This window comes from Myxocyprinus asiaticus, chromosome 2 (genome assembly GCF_019703515.2).
Source record: "Myxocyprinus asiaticus isolate MX2 ecotype Aquarium Trade chromosome 2, UBuf_Myxa_2, whole genome shotgun sequence".
In the NCBI taxonomy this organism is placed as follows: domain Eukaryota; kingdom Metazoa; phylum Chordata; class Actinopteri; order Cypriniformes; family Catostomidae; genus Myxocyprinus; species Myxocyprinus asiaticus.
The window spans coordinates 19,263,754-19,291,253 of record NC_059345.1 but is presented as its reverse complement, the minus strand read 5'-3'; the positions used below and the strand labels follow the sequence as shown (position 1 = coordinate 19,291,253).

At 38.8% G+C, this 27,500-nt stretch overlaps 2 protein-coding genes across 2 annotated transcripts in view; both read right to left on the bottom strand.

Moving 5' to 3' along the window:
* focad (focadhesin) overlaps positions 1-27,500 on the bottom strand; it is a 99,414-nt gene that overhangs the window by 22,932 nt on the left and 48,982 nt on the right. The window contains 4 exon segments of the mRNA XM_051654093.1: positions 24,665-24,842; positions 25,287-25,376; positions 26,726-26,986; positions 27,334-27,449. Of these exon segments, the coding sequence (XP_051510053.1) occupies positions 24,665-24,842; positions 25,287-25,376; positions 26,726-26,986; positions 27,334-27,449 (645 nt within the window).
* Positions 15,914-21,736, bottom strand: LOC127413195 (putative C-type lectin domain family 20 member A). The gene is made up of 2 exons (XM_051650075.1): positions 21,612-21,736; positions 15,914-17,047 (listed from the first exon to the last, which is right to left on the bottom strand). Exons 1-2 carry the CDS (start codon positions 21,625-21,627, stop codon positions 16,380-16,382), a joined length of 684 nt encoding a protein of 227 aa, XP_051506035.1. The 5' UTR covers positions 21,628-21,736; the 3' UTR covers positions 15,914-16,379.

Sequence of the window (27,500 nt, the reverse complement as noted above, 5' to 3'; positions counted from 1 at the left end):
AAGATGCAATGAATTCCAGAAAGTTTCAACACTTAATGTGGCACAAATATAGTAATTTATCTTTTTTACTTGTTTGGTCACAAAAACAGTCAATACATTTAACATGTAATGCATTAAAGTACATAATGGGATGTTGGTTGTTATTGTTATGCACTTCACAATTTTTTGGTTTTTATAACAGTTCATATACTAGTCAAACATTTGTTTTGTTCTCTAGATATTTCTTCAAGCAGGCAATTCAATAAATGTGTCCTCTCTGTGCCAAAGCTTTGAGTTAGACAATGATGCACGATTAAGATCACCAGCCGTACACTCTGGTCCACACAGACTTCTTCTTAAACTCTGGGGTGGATCTCAAAGCCATTTAGGTTGCTAAGACAGAATGGGAGACAACTTAGTCAAATAAGATGGTTTTGAATGAAACCAAATGAGAGACAGAGCATGCAAATCATTTGACAATCACTTGCCTTTTATTATCATGCTTGGAAAAAAACAACAAAGTATTTTTCCTACAATTCTGTTTAGAGGAAAAGAGAAAAATAATAATAAGAGGGAGTTTCTTCAACTTTGAACACATTTTGTACCAGGGGTTGATTTGTATTAAAACTAAGAGATTTTAACTTTTTTCTTTTTGTCATATGAAAATCAAATTAAAATGTCTTAGTCTTAGAAATAAAGTGTTAAACTTCAAATTAAAACACTTTACAAAAAGGTTGTATTAGTTAACATTAGTTAATGCAGTATTTAACATGAGTTAACAAATAACAATACATTTTCAGAATTTATTAATCTTGGTGAATGTTAATTTTTGCATAATTGATGAAACTCCAAAAAAATAGTAATTTGACCAAAACAAAATCAAGCTTAAGTGTCTCACCCTTGGCTGTGAGGATGGATGTCTTGGAGAAACTTTGCACAGGACCTCCAGTTATACTGAAGAGCCAGTCGATGAACTGATATTATGAAAAACAAACTGACTCTTCCCTGCATTAAGTATTCCATCATAGTGAATCATGTACATATAAGTGTAAGGATTGTATATAAACTTTTTATACATAAACAGAACAAAAATACTAAATCGCTCATACTGAGTGTTATGGATTTAAACAAACCTTAAGCCAAAGTATTAAACTTTGGCACATAACTCATCCTGCATGGCTGTTGCAATGGACATGAAGCCTAAATTGAATGGTTTGCTGAGGAGAGATGTGCAATAACTTTTCTAAGTGATCAGAAATATATTTTTTTCTGGCCGTCAAAAAAACAAAAACAAAAAAATCCAATACACATATTGAAGCAGGGACATGCGTCATTTCTAACTTATTTCATCAAGTTTTTACATCATTGATACCAAATGGTATTGGGGCTCATGTGTCACTTGACTGGTCATATCACCACAAGTTTGAATATGTGGAAGTGCAAATGAGATTTCAGCGCTATGGCAGGGGGGAAGATTTTCAGTCGCAAAAAGCTACCTTTTGACTTTAGAAGTCTTGGAAGTTATTTGGTCTACTTTTATGATACTGTTTTTTCCTCTTTTGGAGCTTGGCATTAAAAATATTCTCAGATATTCTGCAAAATCTCCTTTTGTGTTCACGAAAGAAAGTCAGGTTTGGAATGATGTGATCTTGAGTAAATGATTTTGACAGAATTTTTATTGTTGGGCGAACTATTCTTTTAAATGAAAACCAGACAATTACGTTTTAGAAACAACTAAGGAAGAACTCCAGAAAATTTCAAAGGGTTCACAAAGTTTTCTCAGAAATATATTGAAATGATAAAATACAATAAAAGATAAAAAATGTCAATCTGTGATAAGGACAAGTCATACCTTCTGTGACATCCATGGCTCTTTGGAAAGTAGTTGCTTCATGCTGTAGGGAATATCAAGTAAGCACTGTACAGCTCAGTTGTAGCAGGGTTGACATACAGATCATGGGACAGTTCTGATGTCTGAGAGGACTGTCGCCATGGAAACCACTGGGCTCTGATGCCAGCAAAAAGATGCACACAATGGTCAGTCACCACTGCTGCTGCAAACACACTGAGGAGGAAGTCTGTTCCCTGCAAAGTGATGGTGGACATGATGTTAAACTACACCAATTGTGTCAAAAAAGTACAGTTTACAGTTTTCTATTTCTCAGGAGAAATCTTGCCCGTTGTTTCTGGTATTGAGTTTTATAGAGAAAATAACTGTTTATATCATTAGGCCTACTGCAAGGCAACAAATAAATGGCATTAACTGCTATTCTGAGAGGTGAATGCATACAGTTGTTAAGCAAACTAAAATGATACCCAATGAATTCAAGTTAACAGTGCAGTGAAGTCTAAAAATACACACCTCCAAACAACAATTGACACATTTGACAGTGGGAGATCCGTAAGCAACATTTCTGATGTGGCCCATTAAGTCCAATAGCCACTCCATTCTTTTAGAGACACCTATAGGTCAACATCTTAAAAATTAACAACCTGAACAAGTAATGCTTAAAGTTAATCAAGGAGGGAATACTTCAAGGGATAGTTCATCCAAAAATGAAAATTCTCTGCATCCCAGTTGTGTAGGACTTTCTTTCTTCAGCAGAACACAAACAACATTTTTTAGAGAAATATCTCAGCTCTGTAGGTCCTAACAATGCAAGTGAATGGTGGCAATATCCACTAAATCGCCACTTTCACTTTAAGATGTGAAAGTGAAACTAAACAGGCACCACATGTGACTTTCCAGTGTAAATGTGAAGGTGGAGATTTAGAGTAAAAAAAGGACTTATATATTGAATATCATATCACTTCTGAAGATATAGATTATGGATTACTTTTATGTGATTTATGGAGCATCAAAGGTCTGGCTGCCATTCACTTGCATTGTATGGACCTACAGAGCTGAAATATTCTTCTAAAAATCTTTGTTTGTGTTCTTCTGAAGAAAGAAAGTCATACACATTTGGGATGGCATGAGGATAAGTAAATGATGAGAGAATTTTCATTTTTGGGTGAACTATCCCTTTAAAATAGTTATTTGAAACAGGCAGAATTTTCATTTTTGGATGAACTATTCCTTTAAGATTGTTATTTGAAACAGACAACAAAGGCAAAAACTTGCAACCCGGGTCCAAAACTAAATTTCTGCCACACCTAAGTGGCCATAAATATTTCTTATTTGCTATGAATTTGCATTATTTTTGGTTAAAAAACAAAACAATATAATTACATATGCTATCCCAAATGTGTATGACTTTCATATATATAAATATATATACCGATGAGCCAAAACATTATGCCCACCTGCCTAATATGGACCAACAGCATCCCATCCCAAATGTGTATGACTTTCTTCAGCAGATATATATATATATATATATATATATATATATATACACAGGTGCATCTCAATGAATTAGAATGTCGTGGAAAAGTTCATTTATTTCAGTAATTCAACTCAAATTGTGAAACTCGTGTATTAAATAAATTCAGTGCACACAGACTGAAGTAGTTTAAGTCTTTGGTTCTTTTAATTGTGATGATTTTGGCTCACATTTAACAAAAACCCACCAATTCACTATCTCAAAAAATTAGAATACATCATAAGACCAATAAAAAAAACATTTTTAGTGAATTGTTGGCCTTCTGAAAAGTATGTTCATTTACTGTATATGTACTCAATACTTGGTAGGGGCTCCTTTTGCTTTAATTACTGCCTCAATTTGGCGTGGCATGGAGGTGATCAGTTTGTGGCACTGCTGAGGTGGTATGGAAGCCCAGGTTTCTTTGACAGTGGCCTTCAGCCCATCTGCATTGTTTGGTCTCTTGTTTCTCATTTTCCTCTTGACAATACCCCATAGATTCTCTATGGGGTTCAGGTCTGGTGAGTTTGCTGGCCAGTCAAGCACACCAACACCATGGTCATTTAACCAACTTTTGGTGCTTTTGGCAGTGTGGGCGGGTGCCAAATCCTGCTGGAAAATGAAATCAGCATCTTTAAAAAGCTGGTCAGCAGAAGGAAGCATGAAGTGCTCCAAAATTTCTTGGTAAACGGGTGCAGTGACTTTGGTTTTCAAAAAACACAATGGACCAACACCAGCAGATGACATTGCACCCCAAATCATCACAGACTGTGGAAACTTAACACTGGACTTCAAGCAACTTGGGCTATGAGCTTCTCCACCCTTCCTCCAGACTCTAAGACCTTGGTTTCCAAATGAAATACAAAACTTGCTCTCATCTGAAAAGAGGACTTTGGAACACTGGGCAACAGTCCAGTTCTTCTTCTCCTTAGCCCAAGTAAGACGCCTCTGACATTGTCTGTGGTTCAGGAGTGGCTTAACAAGAGGAATACGACAACTGTAGCCAAATTCCTTGACATGTCTGTGTGTGGTGGCTCTTGATGCCTTGACCCCAGCCTCAGTCCATTCCTTGTGAAGTTCACCCAAATTCTTGAATCGATTTTGCTTGGCAATCCTCATAAGGCTGCGGTTCTCTCGGTTGGTTGTGCATCTTTTTCTTCCACACTTTTTCCTTCCACTCAACTTTCTGTTAACATGCTTGGATACAGCACTCTGTGAACAGCCAGCTTCTCTGGCAATGAATGTTTGTGGCTTACCCTCCTTGTGAAGGGTGTCAATGATTGTCTTCTGGACAACTGTCAGATCAACAGTCTTCCCCATGATTGTGTAGCCTAGTGAACCAAACTGAGAGACCATTTTGAAGGCTCAGGAAACCTTTGCAGGTGTTTTGAGTTGATTAGCTGATTGGCATGTCACCATATTCTAATTTTTTGAGATAGTGAATTGGTGGGTTTTTGTTAAATGTGAGCCAAAATCATCACAATTAAAAGAACCAAAGACTTAAACTACTTCAGTCTGTGTGCACTGAATTTATTTAATACACGAGTTTCACAATTTGAGTTGAATTACTGAAATAAATGAACTTTTCCACGACATTCTAATTTATTGAGATGCACCTGTACACACAAACACACACTGGCAGCAAAAAGTTTGGAATAATGTAAAGATTATGCTCTTATAGAAAGAAATATGTACTTTTATTCACCAAAGCAGCATTCAACTGATCACAATGTATAGTCAGGATATTAATAGCGTGAAAAATTACTATTACAATTTGAAAAAATGAAACTACTTCAAAGAGTTCTCATTAAAAAATCCTGCACGTGCAGCAATGACAGCTTTGCAGATCCTTGGCATTCTAGCTGTCAGTTTGTCTAGATCCTCAGGTGACATTTCAAACCACGCTTCCTGTAGCACTTGCCATAGATGTGGCTGTCATGTCGGGCATTTCTCACGTACCTTACAGTCTAGCTGATACCACAAAAGCTCAATGGGGTTAAGATCCATAACACTCTATTCCAATTATCTGTTGTCTCATGTCTGTGTTTCTTTGCCCTTTTCTTTTTGTTTTTCTGTTTCAAAAGTGGCTTTTTCTATGCAATTCTTCCAATAAGACCTGTACCCAAGTCTTCTCTTTACTGTTGTACATGAAACTGGTGTTGAGCGGGTAGAACTCAATGAAGCTGTCAGCTGAGGACATGTGAGGCATCTATTTCTCAAACTAGAGGCTCTGATGTACTTATCCTCTTGTTTAGTTGTACATCTGGCCTTCCACATCTCTTTCTGTCCTTGTTAGAACCAGTTGTCCTTTGACTTTGAAGACTCTAGTGTACACCTTTGTAAGAAATCTTCAGTTTTTTGGCAATTTCAAGTGTTGTATAGCCTTCATTCCTCAGAACAATGATTGACTGACGAGTTTCTAGAGAAAGCTGTTTCTTTTTTGGCATTTTTGATCTAATATTGACCTTAAGACATGCCAGTCTATTGCATACTGTGGCAACTCAAAAACAAACACCAAGACAATGTTAAGATTAATTTAACGAACCAAATAGCTTTCAGCAGTGTTTGATATAATGGCAAGTGATTTTCTAGTACCAAATTTCCAATTTAGCATGATTACTCAAGGATAAGGTGTTGGATTGAACTTGTTGGTCCAGCACATCCCACAGATACTCAATCGGATTGAAATCTGGGGAATTTGGAGGCCAGGGCAACACCTTGAACTCTTCATCATGTTCCTCAAACCATTCAATCAAATCAAATCAAATAACATTTATTGTCACACAGCCATATACACAAGTGCAATGGTGTGTGAAATTCTTGGGTGCAGTTCCAATCAATATAGCAGTCGTGACAGTGATGAGACATATACCAATTTACAATAACATCAAATTAACACAACACAATTTAAAGTCTAATATACACATAATTACACACAACAATATACTAAATCAATCATATAATAACATACACTGTACAGTATACAATACGCACAATATAGATAAACATTATTCAATAAAAATACAAAAGTATATATAGTAGTATATATAGAATGTACAGTAGGCTGTATTGTACTGTATTGACATTCAGGCTGTCGGTTGATAGTAAGTTGTTAAGAGAGAATATATATAATAATAATTTAATTTATGACAGTCCGGTGTGAGATGTAAGAGTAAGAGTAATAAAGTGCAGTGCTGAAGTATTTTGATCGTGGGAGATCAAGAGCTCAAAAGTCTGATTGCTTGGGGGAAGAAGCTATCATGGAGTCAGCTGGTGCGGGTCCTGATGCTGCGATATCGCCTGCCTGATGGTAGCAGTGAGAACAGCCCATGGCTCGGGTGGCTGGAGTCTCTGATGATCCTCCGAGCTTTTTTCACACACCGCCTTGTATATATTTCCTGGAGGGAGGGAAGCTCACCTCCGATGATGTGTCTGGCAGTTCGCACCACCCTTTGCAGTGCTTTGCGGTTGTGGGCTGTGCTATTGCCATACCAGGCGGAGATGCAGCCAGTCAGGATGCTCTCTACGATGCAGGTGTAGAACCATGTGAGGATGTGGTGGTTCATTCCAAACTTCCTCAGCCGTCTCAGGAAGAAGAGGCGCTGATGAGCCTTCTTCACAACGACTTCAGTGTGGATGGACCATGTGAGTTCCTCAGTGATATGGACACCCAGGAACTTGAAGCTGCTGACTCTCTCCACTGGTGCTCCATTGATGGTGATGGGACTGTGTTCTCTGTCTTTTCTTCTGAAGTCCACCACAAGCTCCTTTGTCTTACTGATGCTGAGGGAGAGGTTGTGCTCCTGTCACCAGTGTGTCAGAGTGTACACCTCCTCTCTGTAGGCTGTTTCATCATTGTCAGTGATCAGACCTACCACCGTCGTGTCATCAGCAAACTTAATGATGGCATTGGAGCTATGTGTTGCCACACAGTCATGTGTGTACAGGGAATACAGGAGTGGGCTGAGAACACAGCCCTGTGGGGCTCCAGTGTTGAGGGTCAGTGATGAGGAGATGTTGCTGCCTATTCTAACCACCTGGCATCTGCTTGACAGGAAGTCCAGGATCCAGCTGCACAGCGAGCTGTTTAAGCCCAGAGCCCGGAGTTTCTCATCTAGTTTAGAGGGCACTATGGTGTTGAATGCTGAGCTGTAGTCTACAAACAGCATTCTCACATAAGTGTTCTTTTTTTCCAGGTGGGAGAGAGCAGTGTGTATTGTAGATGCAATGGCATCATCAGTGGAGCGGTTGTTGCGGTAAGCAAATTGCAATGGGTCAAGAGAGAGGCAGTACAGAGCAGATGTAATCTCTGATTAGTCTCTCAAAGCATTTGCTGATGATTGGGGTCAGAGCAACAAGACGCCAGTCATTTAAGCAAGTTATTTTTGATTGCTTTGGAACAGGCACAATGGTAGATGTTTTAAAGCAAGTGGGGACTACAGACAAAGAGAGGGAAAGGTTGAAAATGTCTGTAAAAACACCAGCCAGCTGGTTCGCGCACGCTCTGAATGCCGTCTGGGCCCGCGGCTTTGCGGATATTCACCCGTCGGAAGGATCGGGTTACATCCGCTACAGAGACGGAGAGTGAACTAACCTCTGTAGCTTCGGCCGCGAGAGCTCTCTCCGCGAGGGCGGTGTTATTTCCCTCAAAATGAGCATAAAAAGTATTTAGCTCATCCGGGAGAGAGGCAGCGGTGTTCATGGCGGAGTTTTTATTCCCTTTAAAGTCCATGATGGTAATTGCCTGCCACATGCTTCTAGACTTGGTGGTGTTAAACTGTCCTTCAATTTTGCTCCTATACTGGCGTTTTGCTGTTCTGGAGGGCATAACTGGCTTGTTTATTCTCCTCCGCGTTCCCGGAATTTAAAGTGGAGGTCCGCACATTAAGTGCCGCGCGAACATCGCTATTTATCCATGGCTTCTGGTTCAGATAGATCCATATTGTTCTGGTCGGAACTACGTCCTCCATGCACTTTTTGATGAAACACATTACGCTATCAGCGTAAACCTCGATGTCGTCATCAGAGGTGGACCGGAACATCTCCCAGTCCGTGTGTTCAAAACAGTCTTGTAGCATAGAGTCTGATTGTTCCGACCAGCACTGGATCGTTCTGAGGGTGGGTGCTTCCTGTTTCAATTTCTGTCTGTAAGCGGGCAGAAGCAGAATGGAAGAGTGGTCCGATTTGCCAAATGTTGGGCGGGGGAGGGATTTATAGCCATCCCAGAAGGGAGAGTAGCAATGGTCCAAAACCCGGTCCCCTCGTGTGTTGAAACTAATGTGCTGGTGGTATTTTGGTGCGACTGATTTGAAACTAGCTTTATTAAAGTCCCCGGTCACAATGAACGCGGCCTCAGGGTGCGTGGTTTCCTGCTCACTTATACTCCCATACAGTTCCTTGAGTGCCCGGTCTGTGTCGGCTTGTGGGGGAATGTACACAGCAGTGATAATGACCGCTGTGAATTCCCTCGGTAGCCAGAATGGTTGACACAGAAGCATGAGAAATTCCAGATCAGGAGAGCAGAAAGACTTGATAGATTGCATGTTCCTCTGATCACACCAGGATTTGTTGATCATAAAACATACACCACCACTTCTGCTTTTACCTGAGAGGTCTTTCGCTCTGTCCGCTCGGTGCATGGAGAACCCCGTGGGTTCAGTGGCTGAGTCTGGAATCTCCACAGACATCCAAGTTTCTGTAAGGCAGATAATGCAGCAGTCCCTCGTCTCTCGTTGGAAAGAGATCCGCGCTTTCAGCTCGCAGAGCTTGTTATCCAGAGACTGAATATTTGCCAGTAGAATACTGGGTAGCGGGGGTCGATTTGCGCGGCGTCTTACTCTGATGAGAACGCCGGCTCTGTTTCCCCTTTTCCTCCTGCGTTTCCGTGGCCGTGCAGCACAGACAAAGGGCTCCGCTTGCGTGTTTGTAAACAGCGGGTCGGCATTGAGGAATTTGAAGTACGGTTTATGGTGTGAAATTGCTGAACCAATGTCCAAAAGTGTTTGTCTGTCATAGACAATAAGGCAGACAACATCCAAGACAAAAAACATAAGAATTGTGAACAAAACAAACAAAACACTGCCATGTTGTGTCAACACTGCATACTCGGCGCCATCTTGAGTCCAGAACAATATGTGCACTGTGGCAGGGCACATTATCCTGCTGTAAGAGGCCACATCCATCAGGGAATACCATTGCCATTAAATGGTATTCCTGGTCTGGAACGATGTTTAGGTAGGTGGCACGTGTCAAATTGATGCCCATCAGCTGTGCCATCACTTCCCCAGGTAAAAGGCACACATGTACACGGCCATCAATGTGATATAAAAGAAAACGGGACTCATCGGGCCAGGCAATCTTCTTCTACTGCTCCAAGGACCAGTTCCAATGCTCGTGTGCTCATTGTAGGTCCACGTGATGTAAAAGAAAACAGGACTCATCGGACCAGGCAATCTTCTTCCACTGCTCCAAGGTCCAGTTCCGAAGCTCGCATGCCCATTGTAGGCGCTTTTGATGGTGGACAGGGGTCATCATTGGCACTCTTACTGGTCTGCGGCAATGCAGCCCCATGCACAGCAGGATGCGATGCACTATATGTTGTGACGCATTCCTCCTGTAACCATAAATTTTTTCCCTCCCCTTTTCTCACCCCAATTTGGAATGCTCAATTCCCAATGCGCTCTAAGTCCTCGTGGTGGCGTAGTGACTCGCCTCAATCCAGGTGACGGAGGACGAATCTCAGGTGCCTCCCCGTCTGAGTCCGTCAACCCATGCATCTTATCATGTGGCTTGTTGAGCGCGTTACCACGGAGACATAGTGTGTGTGGAGGCTTCATGCTATTCTCCGCAGCATCCATGCACAACTCACCACACGCCCCACCGAGAGCGAACCACATTATAGCGACGAGGAGGTTAACCCATGTGACTCTACCCTCCCTAGCAACCAGGCCAATTAAGTCACTCAGCATGCCCTGGATTCGAACTCGTGACTCCAGGGGTGCTAGTCAGCGTCTTTACTTGCTGAGCTACCTAGGCCCCTCCTGTAACCATCATTAAAATATTCTGTGACTTGTGCCACAGTAGACCTTCTGTCGGTTCGGACCAGACCAAGCCTTGCCGTTACAGAGATGCTCTGACCCAGTCCTCTGGCCATAACAATTTGGCCCTTGTCAAAGTCGCTCAGGTCTTTACTCCCGTCTTTACCTTACTGTCGCTCAGGTCTTTACTTTACTGACGTTTACCTGGGGAAGTGATGGCACCAGGATGCTCCGTGGGAAGACGACAAGCCGGTGGAGGTAGTGTGATGCTCTGGGCAACGTTCTTCTGGGAATCCTTGGGTCCAGCCATTCATGTGGACGTCAATTTGACGAGTGCCACCTACCTAAACATTGTTGCAAAACAGGTACACCCCTTCATGGCAATAGTATTCCCTGATGGCAGTGGCCACTTTCATCAGGATAATGTGCCCTGCCACACTGCACACATTGTTGGGGAATGGTTTGAGGAACATGAAAAAGACTTTAAGGTGTTGCTCTGGCCTTCAATATCTCCAGATCTCAATCCGATTGAGCATCTGTGGGGTGTGATTGGGGATTTGCTGGACCAACAAGTCAGATCCACGGTGGCTCCACCTTGCAATTTACAGGACTTGAAGGATCTGCTGCTAATTATTTGGTACCAGATAACACAGGACACCTTCAGGGGTCTTGTAGAGTCCATGCTCGGCTCTGTTTTGGCAGCACGCGGAGGACCAACAGCATATTAGGCAGGTGGTCATAATGTTTTGGCTCATCAGTGTATATGATTAAAATGATTAATGATCCAAAACAATATGATTAAAATGATGTATTACAGTATGTTGCAGTTCTTAATAAAGTTACAAGACAACTGGTGAGCAGCGTCCAAAATTCAAACTCACCAAGCACCAAATGAGAGCAAAAATAGGCTTGGGTGAGTGTTAATGTTTGACCCTGTTTACAATATATAATGGAGGTGCATAAGTATTTTAGTGTAACCCTATAATATTAGCACCGGATAATATTTATTTATCACTACATTCATATTTTTAATAATGTACCTGTATTGGGACTAAAGGCGAATCGTGATTGGTGGAGGCACTGCAGGAGAAGCCAGCTGATTCTCTTCTTATTCCCCACCAGGAGAAGAGTACTAATGACGTCATTGTGACCAAGATGAGGGACTCTGTCATTAGAAGTCAGGCAGGATAGGATGAAAGCTGTCTTTTCCACATTAGCCTGTAGAGGGCGTACAAGAACAAGGGAAACACTGAGCGTTTGATTTTGGGTGGTACAGTACATTTGCTGATTCAATGTTTCCAGCCACTGTCAGTGTCCCTTTGAGCAGGTCATTTAACTTGGAAATTGCTCTGGGTTGGCTGTAACATTACAAGATACATTTAAAAACAGCAGAGGCAGCTCAATGCTTTTAACTTGAATTATGAATTATGAATTATGACCGGTACCATTCATTAAAATGAAAAAAGAAGAAAACCTTCCATAGATAAAAGCGTATCTATTCATCACCATAAACATTTAATGAGTATAAGCTTATTATTTAGGTACTGTCAGAATATTTCCATCCTCATTTAAACACAACTCAAAAATCAACAAAATACTTATAAACTATCAATTACAACTCACGACTCCACGAGGAAAATCATGAATATTAGTGTGATGAGTGTAGACGCACCTCAGTGACTTTGACTATGCGGTCTGTCTCTGAGTAACTCAATAATGGACAGAAAAACATGGTGTGTGCATAATTGTCCCTTTAAAGACCCCATGAAATGGTTTGATGAATTAAGTTTTCTGTCCTGTGTTTCAAAAAAGGCTTTTCCTTTTATTTTTATTGATTTTCTACTTGCTATTACTAGTCAGTGGCAGCTGGTATAAGAAGGGTCCATTTTCCCAGGATATGTGTGTATATCTGCTCAAAGTTATTTTATCAAATTTGAGCAGTATACAAGCAAACACATGGCCTGAAAAGCCACAAATCTCCAATTTACATGCCATAGTATCTTTAAACCACAATGTCACATTTCTTGCTTGCATAAGGTAACTGTTGGGATATACTGTACCTGTATACTGTCAGGTAAGAGGTTGTAGATCTTTTCAGTTGTAGAGCACATGGTGGTCCAGCATTCTGGGGAGGGTTGGGGACAGCCATGGCTTTGGACAAGCCATTTAGGATGAAGAGGCAAAGAGGGAGGTGCTGGGGACGTGTGTCTGGATCAAACTGTTGGGATGCCAGACTGTCCACATACACCTGCAGTTTGTCTTCAGAACATAATATGTATAGTGCATCAGGACATACTGTACAGAAGAAACTGTAAAAGAGGAGATTGGGATTTGAGACTATTACAAGAAGACTGTGAGATAGTTATACAACAGTAAAAGTTTTATCTGAAACTACATTATATGGAGCATGTAAGAGCCATTTATTTGTTTGCAAAATGTATTGTTTACTTATATGCTTTTGTGTTTATTGAGTTGTGTGTGCCCACTGCAGGACAGGTGATGCTTTAAAGCCCAGGTGCTGCAGCTTGTTGAGGTGGCCTGCTGGGAGCTCATGGTCTTTAGATTTTCTTCTGTTTGTGTGCTTTGCATCATGTTTAGTTTAATTTAATTAGTTCATTCAATATTGATTTTCCAGTTTTACTTTCCAAATATTTTGTAAAATAATTAAATAAACTAAGGAATTCAACTCAAACTTTGTGGACATGGACTTTATGGTATTTTATTACAAGAAGCATTGAAACCCCTCAGCAGACAGAAGAAGTGACTAAAACAGGACAATTTACTTAAGGATAGTCACTAGAGAGCAGGTCGCCTCATGGGGGCCAATAAATTAAGATCACATGACCAACCAAATACCACACCAAATCAAGGAACTGACAACATACATTTTTTAATTAAACAATGAACTCACTGAATATTGAAATATCGAATTTATCTGTGATGAACTAATATAATAGCATCATAATGTGACCCTTCAAAGTCTGCAGTGCCAAACTATGGCGCAACAAATTTGTTGCAGAGGCATTTTATACAGAGGTACTAAAATACTTACACTCAGGCTATGAACCAAGGGAGGTGCAAGCCAAATCCCAAAGAAAAGTGAAGCACTCAGAGGATTGGACCTGACTGGTGGCTAACTCCAAACAATAATGCAGTTTTAATATGTTCTGTATCATTTTACTTGGTGAATTCCATTTAAAACTGGCTATTAAGTTTGTTCCATTGGCCCAGTACCATTCATTCAGTTGTTTTCTATAAATATGCCTGTATTCGCTAACGTTGATTCAGTGAATGCGTCATGTTCTATATTTAATGTACAATGGACCATAATGCAAGGCAAGCACGTCACATAAATGCCACTTTTCAGTGGAATTTAGTGTTGGATTTGGCTGTTGGAATAGATTAAGTATTTTAAATGGGACACATAAACACACAATGTTTTCTTATGGTATCTTACTTGCTAGACCAGTTGACTCCAAAATTTACATTTAAACATCTGTGAAATTAGTCGTTCCGCACATCCCTAATTATCTTGTATTATTGTCTTATTGTTATATCTAGTGAATTTACATAGCGCTTTTATACTGTACGTGCTAACCGCGGGTTCCCTGTTCATTTTCAGTTTTCAAAACTGTTGTAATGCTTCTTGAGGAGGCAATTTTTTAATGTTTTAATGAATGCAGGATTAGAATGTCATGGTGTATGGTGATGATCATTGAATAAAGACTTAAATTTGGGTCTGTTCCTCACACAAAGCTATCACACGGCCTCAGAAGACCCAGAATAAAGCGCAAAAATATGATGGATTACTTCTAAGGTGCTTTTCTCATTTTTGAGCTGTTTTTGTCTCAGTACAGTTATGGCTAGGTTTAGGGTTTGGGTTAGAAGTCTCAAAATGTAATAACAAGAATACTTAAATGTTTCTGAAAATAGGATTTTTTTTGCTCACACTGTGTCACAACTGTAGTTCGAGCTTCAAGAACTGCGCCTCCCTTCAGGAGGGGCAGGTCGGACATTTGGAAAGCTTACACCGATTTCAGCTGATAAAACACTCAACATCCCTAACCCTAAAACGAATACTGTTAAATATATTTCAGGATGTCTGCTATCAATGGAAATGAGAAGAAAAAGTCTATAACATAAGGCCATAGAAATATGGTTTCTAAAAAAACTTGTGCCACATTAGGAGAATAATAAGTAGACCACATCGTTTTTTGTTTTTTTTTAGGATATTTTCTGACTGCCCGCTCCAAGTTTTAAAAAATCTTTAAAAGATGCAATGCACATTTCCATGAACCTTGTAAACTTTGGTAGGTTCTTTATCATAATTATGTGTTGCAGTTAAAATTAAATAAATAAACCTATCCATTTTTTAATTAGCAGAAATTTTAGTCTCATATAGCCTATATTTATTTCCTTTCGTAATGCAATGCATTCAGTCTTAATTCATAACACATCTCTTAAGAAAAGATGCAAAATTATTATTATTTTTTTTTTGGAGATCAGGAGAACAGTTTTAATATCAAATGAAGTAAGTTAAAGCACTGTTTAATTAAATAATCAAATTAACTTTGGCAGTCCCAATATATGTCTAAACTGAGTAGCTTACACAAACTGAAATCCATGCACATTCTTTATGTGTAGGCCCATGATCATATTAAGAAATATCTTCAATATCTTCTTTATTGTCTCAAAATAAAACAATAGCTTACTTGATAGTATTATGTCACGCCACAGTAGCGTCATCTCTCCAACTCCACAAAATTACACAGAACTACCGTGTGTTCAATGATGCTCTATTCTTAATTTGTTCATATTAGCAGTGTCCATAACATTTATGCAGTTTAAAGAGACACTACATACATAAACATACTGAAAAAATATAACACTGACTATTAAAAATTCTTCTTCTTATTATTAGTATTATCAGGGATGTTTAGTTATGCTTCATGCCACCCTTTAATGAGTCTGTGCCCCACATGGGCCACCCCAGTCAAACAATTCTGGACAAGCCACTGAGAAGAATCATTCCTAGTCAGAAAACCGATTCATTGTAAAATTAAAATGAAATCTTGTTTTTTTCCAGAAATATATCTCACTTATAATGAGATTTTCAAAAAACTATGGTCAGCTGTGCAACCAACCAATAACGTTTGAAAGACCAGCAGTACGATTGCCTACTAGCTATATTGACCAACAATATAGAGACAGACCACATAAAGACACTGACAGTGTGAACGGGACTCTACTGCAGGGGAGCATGTCACCAAAATGAACTTTTTACATGAAAATTAATATAAAATAATCAATATGAAAATTTCAAATGTATGCAGGCAGTGATCTTATGTTCCTTCTGTATTTTGTAAAGACAACAATGTTAGTGTAAAACTGCCACAATTGCACGTATAATAAACCGAACTTTAAGGAACACAAGCTACAATAGTCACATTTTCAGAAAAAGAATTTGAGAAAAGATTTATTATTTGAATGTAGAGAAACAATTCACAACATTTTATAATAGTAATTGTTACAGTAATAGTACTTCATGCATTTGGAGGCAAAGATTTGTTGAGAAATAATCATTAGTCTGCCAAATAGAGCTACTGTTTTTAACCTAAAAGCAGACCTGACAGAGAGCACAGACATAATTAGCACTAATGTAACCACTGTGTATCCAGTGACTTAAAGTTCACTCAAAGAATAGTGTCTAATACGACCATGTGACCAAAGAAAGGAACACCTCAAATAAACCCAAATTACACAGGTCAACATATGAGACTGCACTCTACTGACATACAGTATATTACTTCATTGTAATAGGCTATTTTACTGAAAACTGGCTACTGTTTCTTTAAATCCTTACATAATAGCAGAATCTTGATATCATCATAATGTACAGCAGTTTTAAACTAAGCAAAGAAACTAAAAATCACCAGTCACCAATCACCATTATTCAGAAATTCCCTTCACATATCTGCACAGTAAATTTAACATTGACTTAATTAATGTTTGCCCTCTTGACACAGAGAAAGCTGAGCCTTCGATCACAATCTGTGGGTTTCCAATCATTATTGTCTCTATCAAAAGCTCCACAGCGCTGATTCATAGCAGGACACTGGAAATCTCCCTCCACAGACCAGGCTGTATAGTCAACATCATCTCCATTTACCCAGAACCAATGACCAGTTAAAAAGCGCAAGCCGGTCCACACATCTTCTGTCTGGGCTGGTTTGGTCTTGTTTCTCGCCTCTACCATAATAATTTCAGAGTTTATAATAGCCAGATCAATGTAGTGCTGTCTGCAGTAGTCCAGAGCCTCTTCCCATGTGTTTGTCTGCTGCACCAGGATCAACTCATAGACCTCCATACAATAAAATTGTAAACTAGCAGAGCACCGCAGATCATGCAATTTAGAATTGGATTTTTTGACATAACCACATTTTTCAGAGTCAAAATTTGGTTCTCCACTGTCCCATTCATTAATTGTTGCCATCCCACCAGCAGACCACTTCCATAGGTTTTTATTGTGATCCAGTTTTTGAAGTCCAATCCAATAATTACTTTGGGCATTATTAGAGAGTTGCTGTAAATCTTGACTGCTGACAGTGGACAGATCATCATAGTGTGCTCTGCAGTACATCTGTGCACCATCCCAAGTCATAGACTCTGTCACATAAAAGTGATATACATAGAAACTGGAATTCAGTCCAAAGAGGCTCATAAAAAAGAGCACAGTGACAGTTGTCTTCATTTTGATATAGTTGATCTCCCAATGCAGCTTTTTCAGTAAACCAAATTCCTGAACTGAAGATGGGAATGGTGCTCCACATTTATTTGATATCAGTGACTTGTTACCACACCTTTTCACAAATTTCTGACATGAACTGACCAATAAAAATCAGGAAGGCTTGGACATTGACAGTGACCTTGAGAATGTTAGGCTCCTCCAGCATTAAATTACATTAACAAATTTTTTGCTCAATATTTGGAAAACAGATTAATTGAAGGCAAATCAGATGACTCAAAGAAAGGTCATTCCCTTCAAACAAATCGAGGACAAATAAAAATTGACATGATATATGGCTTTGGAACTGTCCAGAGGAGGTGAAAACTAACATAAAAATTCAAATGCAAAAAATTCTTTGTTTGCTTTTTGAATCACCATAATGTCATCTCCACTTGAGTTACACAGTTCTTCTCTGGAAGACATTGAACACTGTAAAAGGCTCTTTCCATGAATGGAGTACAAAATAAAGCTCGCAATTAAAAACAAGAATGGTTAAACAGGGTTACAAATTTAGCCTAAATTAAACTATTTCCCATTAGCGGGGCTAAAATCTGTGACAGGAGGTCGATTTTTTGGTCTTCTAAAACCAGTGTATGTTTTTTGAATTTCCAAATTTCCCCACAGTGGCCAAAGCTGGGAATACAGTGCGCATACACAACAGTACAAAGACCAACACAGAGTTCTTTCAATGCACATCGATCCATTTTTGGAAACATTTGAGTAGTGTCATGATCGGCTCAGAGCCGTAACAAATTAAAGGAGGACAATTAATTGGTGGGGCTTACGTAAGTTGAAACATGTTTATTTAATCAAATAAAGAATAATTTTAAACAGTGTATTTGTCTGTGGTGTTGGCAGATACATGGGTGTAAGATAGGGTGTAGCATTAACATAAGCAGAAAACCATAATAACATATAGAAACAACAGAATCTGAAAACACACACACACACACAAAACAACCAAACAAACAAAACCCACTGGAAGACTCAGCCAAACTAACAGAACCCAATACTTCTAAAGCAAAATCAGGTGTGAGAAATTAACACGATGAGCCTCCCAGCCACACACACTGGTAAGCCCGGACAGTGAAGGGGAAGACCCACCACAGTAGTAATTAAAGTGATAGCTCACCCATAAATGAAAATTCAGTCATTGTTTACTCACCCATGTGTTTGTATAACCCCATATGACTTTAACACAAAAGGGGGACATTTTGACATTTGGGGCTCTGTAGGTCCTCACAAAGCAAGTGAATGGGTACCAAAATGTTGAAGCTCCTAAAACACAAAAGGTAGCATAAAAGTAATCCATATGACTCCAGTAGTTAAATCCATATCTTCAGAAGCTATATGATAAGTGTGGATGAGAAACAGATCAATATTTAAGTCCTTTTTTACTATCAGTCTCCACTTTCACCTTCTTTTTTTGTTTTTGGCGATTCACATTCTTCGTGCATACTGCCACCTACTGGGCAGGGAGGAGAATTTATAGTAAAAATATTGATCTGTTTCTCACCCACACCTGTTATATCACTTCTGAAGATATACATTTAATCACAGGAGTCTTATGGATTACTTCAAAATTTTGGTTCCCATTCACTTGCATTGTATGGACGTACAGAGCTGAAATGTTCTCCTAAATATCAGCTCAAGTATGTTACTTTTTCAATGTTAAAATACATTCCCAGCTCATTCATAGGTAAATTTTTTCCCAAAACTGTAAACACTGTGTCTCTCATATGAAACTTCCTGTGTTTAAAGTGTTTTAAGTGACCCGCTTAGACCCAAACAACATTACTCAACCAATGCCGTGAGCTGGGGGTGGGACTATTTGAACAACAGCAGACAAGGGGCATTTTCAGAAAGCTGTTTTGAAAACATGTTTATTTTTGCGATTTCATTCGTTGGCGCTATTGTTGCAAAAATTACTTCAGCTTTAACAACTGTAGATGTTGTAATTAAAGTTTGTACATGTGTTTAGGCTATTGGATGTTTTCATAACAAATATTAAAGTTTATTTATAAAAACAAGCTATACTGAGCTAACAATGGTAATGAGAAGCCATACATTTTTACTTACCTCTGGTTATTGTAACAATGGAAGAACTATGGTAAACTTTCATGAAAGTAATTTTAAAGTAATTAATTGAGTAGTTTATCAGCAAACTACTTATTTATTTACTTATTTACTCTTATTACTTCTCTTATTTATTATTTCTCAGTACTTGTACTCATGCAAATTATTTTGTCAATTTACTCAAGTAAATTACTCAAGTCAGGATTTTAGTACTCTTTCCACAACTGCCAATTTAAAAATTATTTGCCCTTAAACACCACAAAAAAAAAAAAACAACAACAAAAAAAAATGCTTTGGGGTCAGATGGCTTTATCCCTGTTTCAGTGGGCCATTTTTGATCAGACTGAGTAACAATGTGGACCAGACTTTATGCCAAGAGTTGAATGTCCATATTGTTTTCAGAATCTACTGGGCTAATGTACAGTAAATGAGCATATTTTTGTTTAAAAGATGCAATGAATTCCAGAAAGTTTCAACAAATTATACTGATCTCGATTTCAGGTCTGTAATGACAGGAAACTTATGCAAACAGAACACGCATAATTACACTAGACCTAGAAACTTAATGTGGCACAAATATAGTAATTTATCTTTTTTACTTGTTTGATCACAAAAACAGTCATACATTTAACATGTAATGCATTAAAGTACATAATGGGATGTTGGTTGTTATTGTTATGCACTTCACAATTTTTTGGTTTTTATAACAGTTCATATACTAGTCAAACATTTGTTTTGTTCTCTAGATATTTCTTCAAGCAGGCAATTCAATAAATGTGTCCTCTCTGTGCCAAAGCTTTGAGTTAGACAATGACGCACGATTAAGATCACCAGCTGTACGCTCTGGTCCACACAGACTTCTTCTTAAACTCTGGGGTGGATCTCAAAGCCATTTAGGTTGTTAAGACAGAATGGGAGACAACTTAGTCAAATAAGATGGTTTTGAATGAAACCAAATGAGAGACAGAGCATGCAAATCATTTGACAATCACTTGCCTTTTGTTATCATGCTCGGAAAAAAACAACAAAGTATTTTTCCTACAATTCTGTTTAGAGGAAAAGAGAAAAATAATAATAAGAGGGAGTTTCTTCAACTTTGAACACATTTTGTACCAGGGGTTGATTTGTATTAAAACTAAGAGATTTTAACTTTTTTCTTTTTGTCATATGAAAATCAAATTAAAATGTCTTAGTCTTAGAAATAAAGTGTTAAACTTCAAATTAAAACACTTTACAAAAAGGTTGTATTAGTTAACATTAGTTAATGCAGTATTTAACATGAGTTAACAAATAACAATACATTTTCAGAATTTATTAATCTTGGTGAATGTTAATTTTTGCATAATTGATGAAACTCCAAAAAAATAGTCATTTGACCAAAACAAAATCAAGCTTAAGTGTCTCACCCTTGGCTGTGAGGATGGATGTCTTGGAGAAACTCTGCACAGGACCTCCAGTTATACTGAAGAGCCAGTCAATGAACTGATATTATGAAAAACAAACTGACTCTTCCCTGCATTAAGTATTCCATCATAGTGAATCATGTACATATAAGTGTAAGGATTGTATATAAACTTTTTATACATAAACAGAACAAAAATACTAAATCGCTCATACTGAGTGTTATGGATTTAAACAAACCTTAAGCCAAAGTATTAAACTTTGGCACATAACTCATCCTGCATGGCTGTTGCAACGGACATGAAGCCTAAATTGAATGGTTTGCTGAGGAGAGATGTGCAATAACTTTTCTAAGTGATCAGAATTGTTTTTTTTGTTTTTTTCTGGCCATCAAAAAAACAAAAACAAAAAAATCCAATACACATATTGAAGGAGGGACATGCGTCATTTCTAACTTATTGCGTCAAGTTTTTACATCATTGATACCAAATGGTATTGGGGCTCATGTGTCACTTGACTGGTCATATCACCACAAGTTTGAATATGCGGAAGTGCAAATGAGATTTCAGCGCTATGGCAGGGGGGAAGATTTTCAGTCGCAAAAAGCTACCTTTTGACTTTAGAAGTCTTGGAAGTTATATGGTCTACTTTTATGATACTGTTTTTTCCTCTTTTGGAGCTTGGCAGTAAAAATATTCTCAGATATTCTGCAAAATCTCCTTTTGTGTTCACGAAAGAAAGTCAGGTTTGGAATGATGTGATCTTGAGTAAATGATTTTGACAGAATTTTTATTGTTGGGCGAACTATTCTTTTAAATGAAAACCAGACAATTACGTTTTAGAAACAACTAAGGAAGAACTCCAGAAAATTTCAAAGGGTTCACAAAGTTTTCTCAGAAATATATTGAAATGATAAAATACAATAAAAGATAAAAAATGTCAATCTGTGATAAGGACAAGTCATACCTTCTGTGACATCCATGGCTCTTTGGAAAGTAGTTGCTTCATGCTGTAGGGAATATCAAGTAAGCACTGTACAGCTCAGTTGTAGCAGGGTTGACATACAGATCATGGGACAGTTCTGATGTCTGAGAGGACTGTCGCCATGGAAACCACTGGGCTCTGATGCCAGCAAAAAGATGCACACAATGGTCAGTCACCACTGCTGCTGCAAACACACTGAGGAGGAAGTCTGTTCCCTGCAAAGTGATGGTGGACATGATGTTAAACTACACCAATTGTGTCAAAAAAGTACAGTTTACAGTTTTCTATTTCTCAGGAGAAATCTTGCCCGTTGTTTCTGGTATTGAGTTTTATAGAGAAAATAACTGTTTATATCATTAGGCCTACTGCAAGGCAACAAATAAATGGCATTAACTGCTATTCTGAGAGGTGAATGCATACAGTTGTTAAGCAAACTAAAATGATACCCAATGAATTCAAGTTAACAGTGCAGTGAAGTCTAAAAATACACACCTCCAAACAACAATTGACACATTTGACAGTGGGAGATCCGTAAGCAACATTTAAAGGGAAAGTTCACCCAAAAATGAAAATTCTCTCATCATATACTCACCCTCATATCTCAGCTCTGTAGGTCTTTACAATGAATTGTGGCCAGACCATATCCACTAAATCTCAACTTTCACTTTAAGATGTGAAAATGAAACTAAACAGGCACCACATGTGACTTTTCAATGTAAATGTGAAAGTGGAGATTTAGAGTAAAAAAAGGACTTAAATATTTAACTGTTTCTCACCCACACCTATCATATCGCTTCTGAAGATATAGATTAAACAACTGGAGTCTTATGGATTGCTTTTATGTTTCCTTTATGTGATTTTTGGAGCATCAAAGGTCTGGCTACCATTCATTTGCATTGTATGGACCTACAGAGCTGAAATATTCTTCTAAATAAATCTTTGTTTGTGTTCTGCTGAAAAAATAAATCATACACATTTGGGATGGCATGAGGGTAAGTAAATGATGAGAGAATTTTCATTTTTGTGTAAACTATCCCTTAAGATAGTTATTTGAAACAGACATCAAAGGAAAAACTTGCAACCCGGCTCAAAAACTAAATTTCTGCCATACCTCAGTGGCCATAAATATTTCTTATTGGCCATGAAACTGTATTTTGCATTATTTCTGGTAAAAAAACAAAACTATATGTATATATATATATATATATATATATATATATATATATATATATATATATATATATATATATATATATATATATATATGCCATTCCAAACGTGCATGAATTTCTTCAGCAGATATATATATAAATATATACAGATGAGCCAAAACATTATGACCACCTGCCTAATATGCTGTTGGTCTTCCACGTGCTGCCAAAACAGCACCAAGGCATGGACTCTACAAGGCTCTTGAAGGTGTCCTGTGGTTCTTGCACCAAGAAATTAGCAGCAGATCCTTCAAGTCCTGTAACTTGAGAGATGGAGCTGCTATGGATCAGACTTGTTGGTCCAGCACATCCCACAGATGCTCAGTCGGATTTGGAGGCCAGGGCAACACCTTGAACTCTTCATCATGTTCCTTAAACCATTCCAGAAAAATGTGTGGAGTGTGGCAGGGCGCATTATCCTGCTGAAAGATGCCACAGCCATCAGGGAATACCATTGCCATGAAAGGGTGTACCTGGTCTGGAACAATGATTAGGTAGATGGCACGTGTCAAACTGACATCCACATGAATGGCCGGACCCAGGGTTTCCCAGCAGAACATTGCCCAGAGCATCACACTCCCTCTACCGTCTTCCCACAGTGCATCGTGGTGCCATCACTTCCCAAGGTAAACGGCGCAACATACATGGCCGTCCACGTGATGTAAAAGAAAACGGGACTCATCGGACCAGGTCACCTTCTTCCACTGCTCCAAGGTCCAGTTCCGACGCTCGTGTGCCCATTGTAGGTGCTTTTGATGGTAGACATGGGTCATCGTGGGCACTCTTACCGGTCTGCGGCAATGCAGCCCCCTACACAACAGGATGCGATGCACTATGTGTTGTGATGCATTCCTCCTGTAACCATCTTTAACATTTTCTGTGACTTGTGCCACAGTAGACCTTCTGTCAGTTCGGACCAGACCAAGCCTTGCTGTTACAGAGATGCTCTGATCCAGTCCTCTGGCCATAACAATTTGGCCCTTGTCAAAGTCACTCAGGTCTTTACTCCCAGGATGCACAGTGGGAAGACGACAAGCCGGAGGAGGTACTGTGATGCTCTGGGCAATGTTCTTCTGGGAATCCCTGGGTCCGGCCATTCATGCGGATGTCAATTTGACATGTGCCACCTACCTAAACATTGTTGCAGAACAGGTACACCCCTTCATGGCAATAGTATTCCCTGATGGCAGTGGCCTCTTTCATCAGGATAATGCACCCTGCCACACTGCACACATTGTTCGGGAATGGTTTGAGGAACATGAAGAAGACTTCAAGGTGTTGCTCTGGCTTCCAGTTTCCCCAGATCGCAATCCAGTTGAGCATCTGTGGGGTGTGATGGGGGATTTGCTGGACCAACAAGTCCGATCTTCGGTGGCTCCACCTCGCAACTTACAGGGCTTGAAGGATCTGCTGCTAATTTCTTGGTGCCAGATACCACAGGACACCTTCAGGGGTCTTGTAGAGTCCATGCTTTGGCAGTTTGGTGCTGTTTTGGTGGCACCAACTGCATATTAGGCAGGTAGTCATAATGTTTGTCTCATCAGTGTATATGATTAAAATGATTAATGATTCAAAACAATATGATTAAAATGATGTATTACAGTATGTTGCAGTTCTTAATAAAGTTACAAGACAACTGGCGAGCAGGGTCCAAAATTCACCAAGCAACAAATGAGAGCATCAATTGGCTTGGGTGAGTGTTAATGTTTGACCCTGTTTGCAATATACAGTATATGGAGGTGCATAAGTGTTTTAGTGTAACCCTATAATATTAACACCGGATAATATTTCTTTATCACTACATTAATATTTTTAATAATGTACCTGTACTGGGACTAGAGGCAAACTGTGATTGGTGGAGGCACTGCAGGAGAAGCCAGCTGATTTGCTTCTTATTCCACACCAGGAGAAGAGTACTAATGACGTCACTGAGACCAAGAAGAGGGACTCTGCCTTTAGAAGTCAGGTAGGATAGGATGAAAGCTGTCTTTTCCACATTAGCCTGTAGAGGGCCTACAAGAACAAGGGAAACACTGAGCAGTTGATTTTGGGTTGTACAGTACATTTGCTGATTCAATGTTTCCAGCCACTGTCAGTGTCCCTTTGAGCAGGTCATTTAACTTGGAAATTGCTCTGGGTTGGCTGTAACATTACATGATAAATTTAAAAACAGCAGAGGCTGCTCTATGCTTTCAACTTGAATTATAATTTATGAATTATGACCAGTACCATTCATTATAATGAAAAAGAAGAAAACCTTCCACAGATGAAAGTCTATCTATTCATCACTATAAACATTTAAAGAGTATATGCTTATTATTTAGGTACTGGCAGAACATTTCCATACTCATTAAAACACAACTCAAAAATCAACAAAAATTATCAATTACAACTCACGACTCCATGAGGAAAATCATGAATATTAGTGTGATGAGCGTAGACGCACCTCAGTGACTTTGACTATGCAGTCTATCTCTGAGTCACTCATTTCAGACAGACATAAACATATCCCTTCATAAAGGTCCACCTCGCCAGCCTACAGAAAAATAGAAAAACATGGCATGTAAAACTAGACATATTATATGCATAATTGTCCCTTTAAAGACCCCATGAAATGAAAGGAATAGTTCACCGAAAATAACTTCTGCTGAACACAAACGAAGATTTTTAGAAGAATATCTCAACTCTGTAGGTCCTCACAATGCAAGATAATGGGTACCAAAATTTTAAAGCTCCAAAAAGCACATAAAGGCAGTGTAAAAGTAATCCATAAGGCTCTAGTGGTTAAATCTATATCTTCAGAAGTGTTATGATAGGTGTGGGTGAGAAACAGACCAATTTTTAAGTCCTTTTTACTATAAATCTCCATTTCACTTTCACATTCTTCTTCTTTTGTTTTTGGTGATTTGTATTCTTCGTGCATATTGCCACCTACTGGGCAGGGAGGAGAATTTATTGTAAAAAAGGACTTAAAGTTGAAGTATGTAATATCTGTGACACTAGTGCCACTGAATAGAATTGCAAAAATAAACAATGTTTTTCAAACAACTTTCTGAATACGCCCCTCATCTGCCATTGAGTGAACAAAAAATTGCACAGCCCCCAAATAACACACTGGTTAAGTAGGGTCTAAACAGGTTGCTCAAAACAAATACAGGAATTGTTATAGCGCCACAGAAACAGTTTATAGTTTTCGAGAAAATTAACCTATGAATGGCTTACTTATAGTTGTCTCTGCATATTAAGCTGGTATAGGAGAAAATATCTGAACACTGAGAAAGTTACATACTTCATCTTAAAATATTGAACTGTTTCTCACCCACACCTATCATATTGCTTCTGAAGATATAGATTAAACAACTGGAGCCTTATGGGTTACTTTTATGTTTCCTTTATGTGATTTTTGGACCTTCAAAGTTCTGGCCACCTTTCACTTGCATTGCATGGACCTACAGAGCTGAAATATTCTTCTAAAAATCTTTGTTTGTGTTCAGCAGAAGAAAGTCAGCCATACATCTGGGATGGCATGAGGGTGAGTAAATGATGAGAATATTCATTTTTGGGTGAACTATCCCATTCAAATTTCTGTCCTGTGTTATTGTATTTAAAAAAGGCTTTCCCTTTTTTCATTGATTTTCTACTTGCTATTACTAGTCAGTGGCAGCTGGTACAAGGGGAGGTCCATTTTCCCAGAATATGTGTGTATCTCTGCTAAAAGTTACTTTGTCAAATTTTAGCAATATACTAGCAGGCACATGGCCTAAAAGCTAACAGACATGGACTAAAAGCCACAAAGCTCCAATTTACATGCCATAGTGTCTTTAAACCACAATGACTGTGTCACATTTCTTGCTTACATAAGGTAACTGTTGGGATATACTGTACCTGTATACTGTCAGGTAAGAGGTTGTAGATCTTTCCAGTTGTAGAGCACATGGTGGTCCAGCAGTTCTGGGGAGGGTTGGGGACAGCCATGGCTTTGGACAAGCCATTTAGGATGGAGAGGCAAAGGGGGAGGCGCTGGGGACGTGTGTCTGGATCAAACTGTTGGGATGCCAGACTGTCCACATACACCTGCAGTTTGTCTTCAGCCACATGCTTCATCCAGGAGCTCATGCACTCGTACAGATGAGCCCTGGTGCTGAGCTGTGGAGAGTGAACATGAAAGAGAATATACAAAACAGAACATAATATGTATAGTGCATCAGGACATACTGTACAGAAGAAATTGGAAAAGAGGAGATTTGGATTTGAGAATATTACAAGACTGTGAGGTAATTATAAAACAGTACATTTTTTTTATTATTATAAACTACCTTAAATGTAACATTCAACTTAATGGTGCTCTCTGTAATTTTTCCCCTCATTAAAAATGTTTTAGACATAAACAAATGAGTAGTGCTTTTGAAACATATTACACCAGCATGTATACTCCCATGAGATGAAGACTCCAGTCATATTAAAGCATTTTATACATAGAGATTATAAAATACACTCAAGCTATGAACCAAGGGAGGTGCAAGCCAAATCCCAAGGAAATGTGAAGCACTTTGGGAGGACTGGACCTGACTGATGGCTAACTCCAAACAATGATGCTGCACCTCCTCACCTACAGCAGACACAGTTGAGCACTTAAAACATCATACATTCCTAAAAGGTG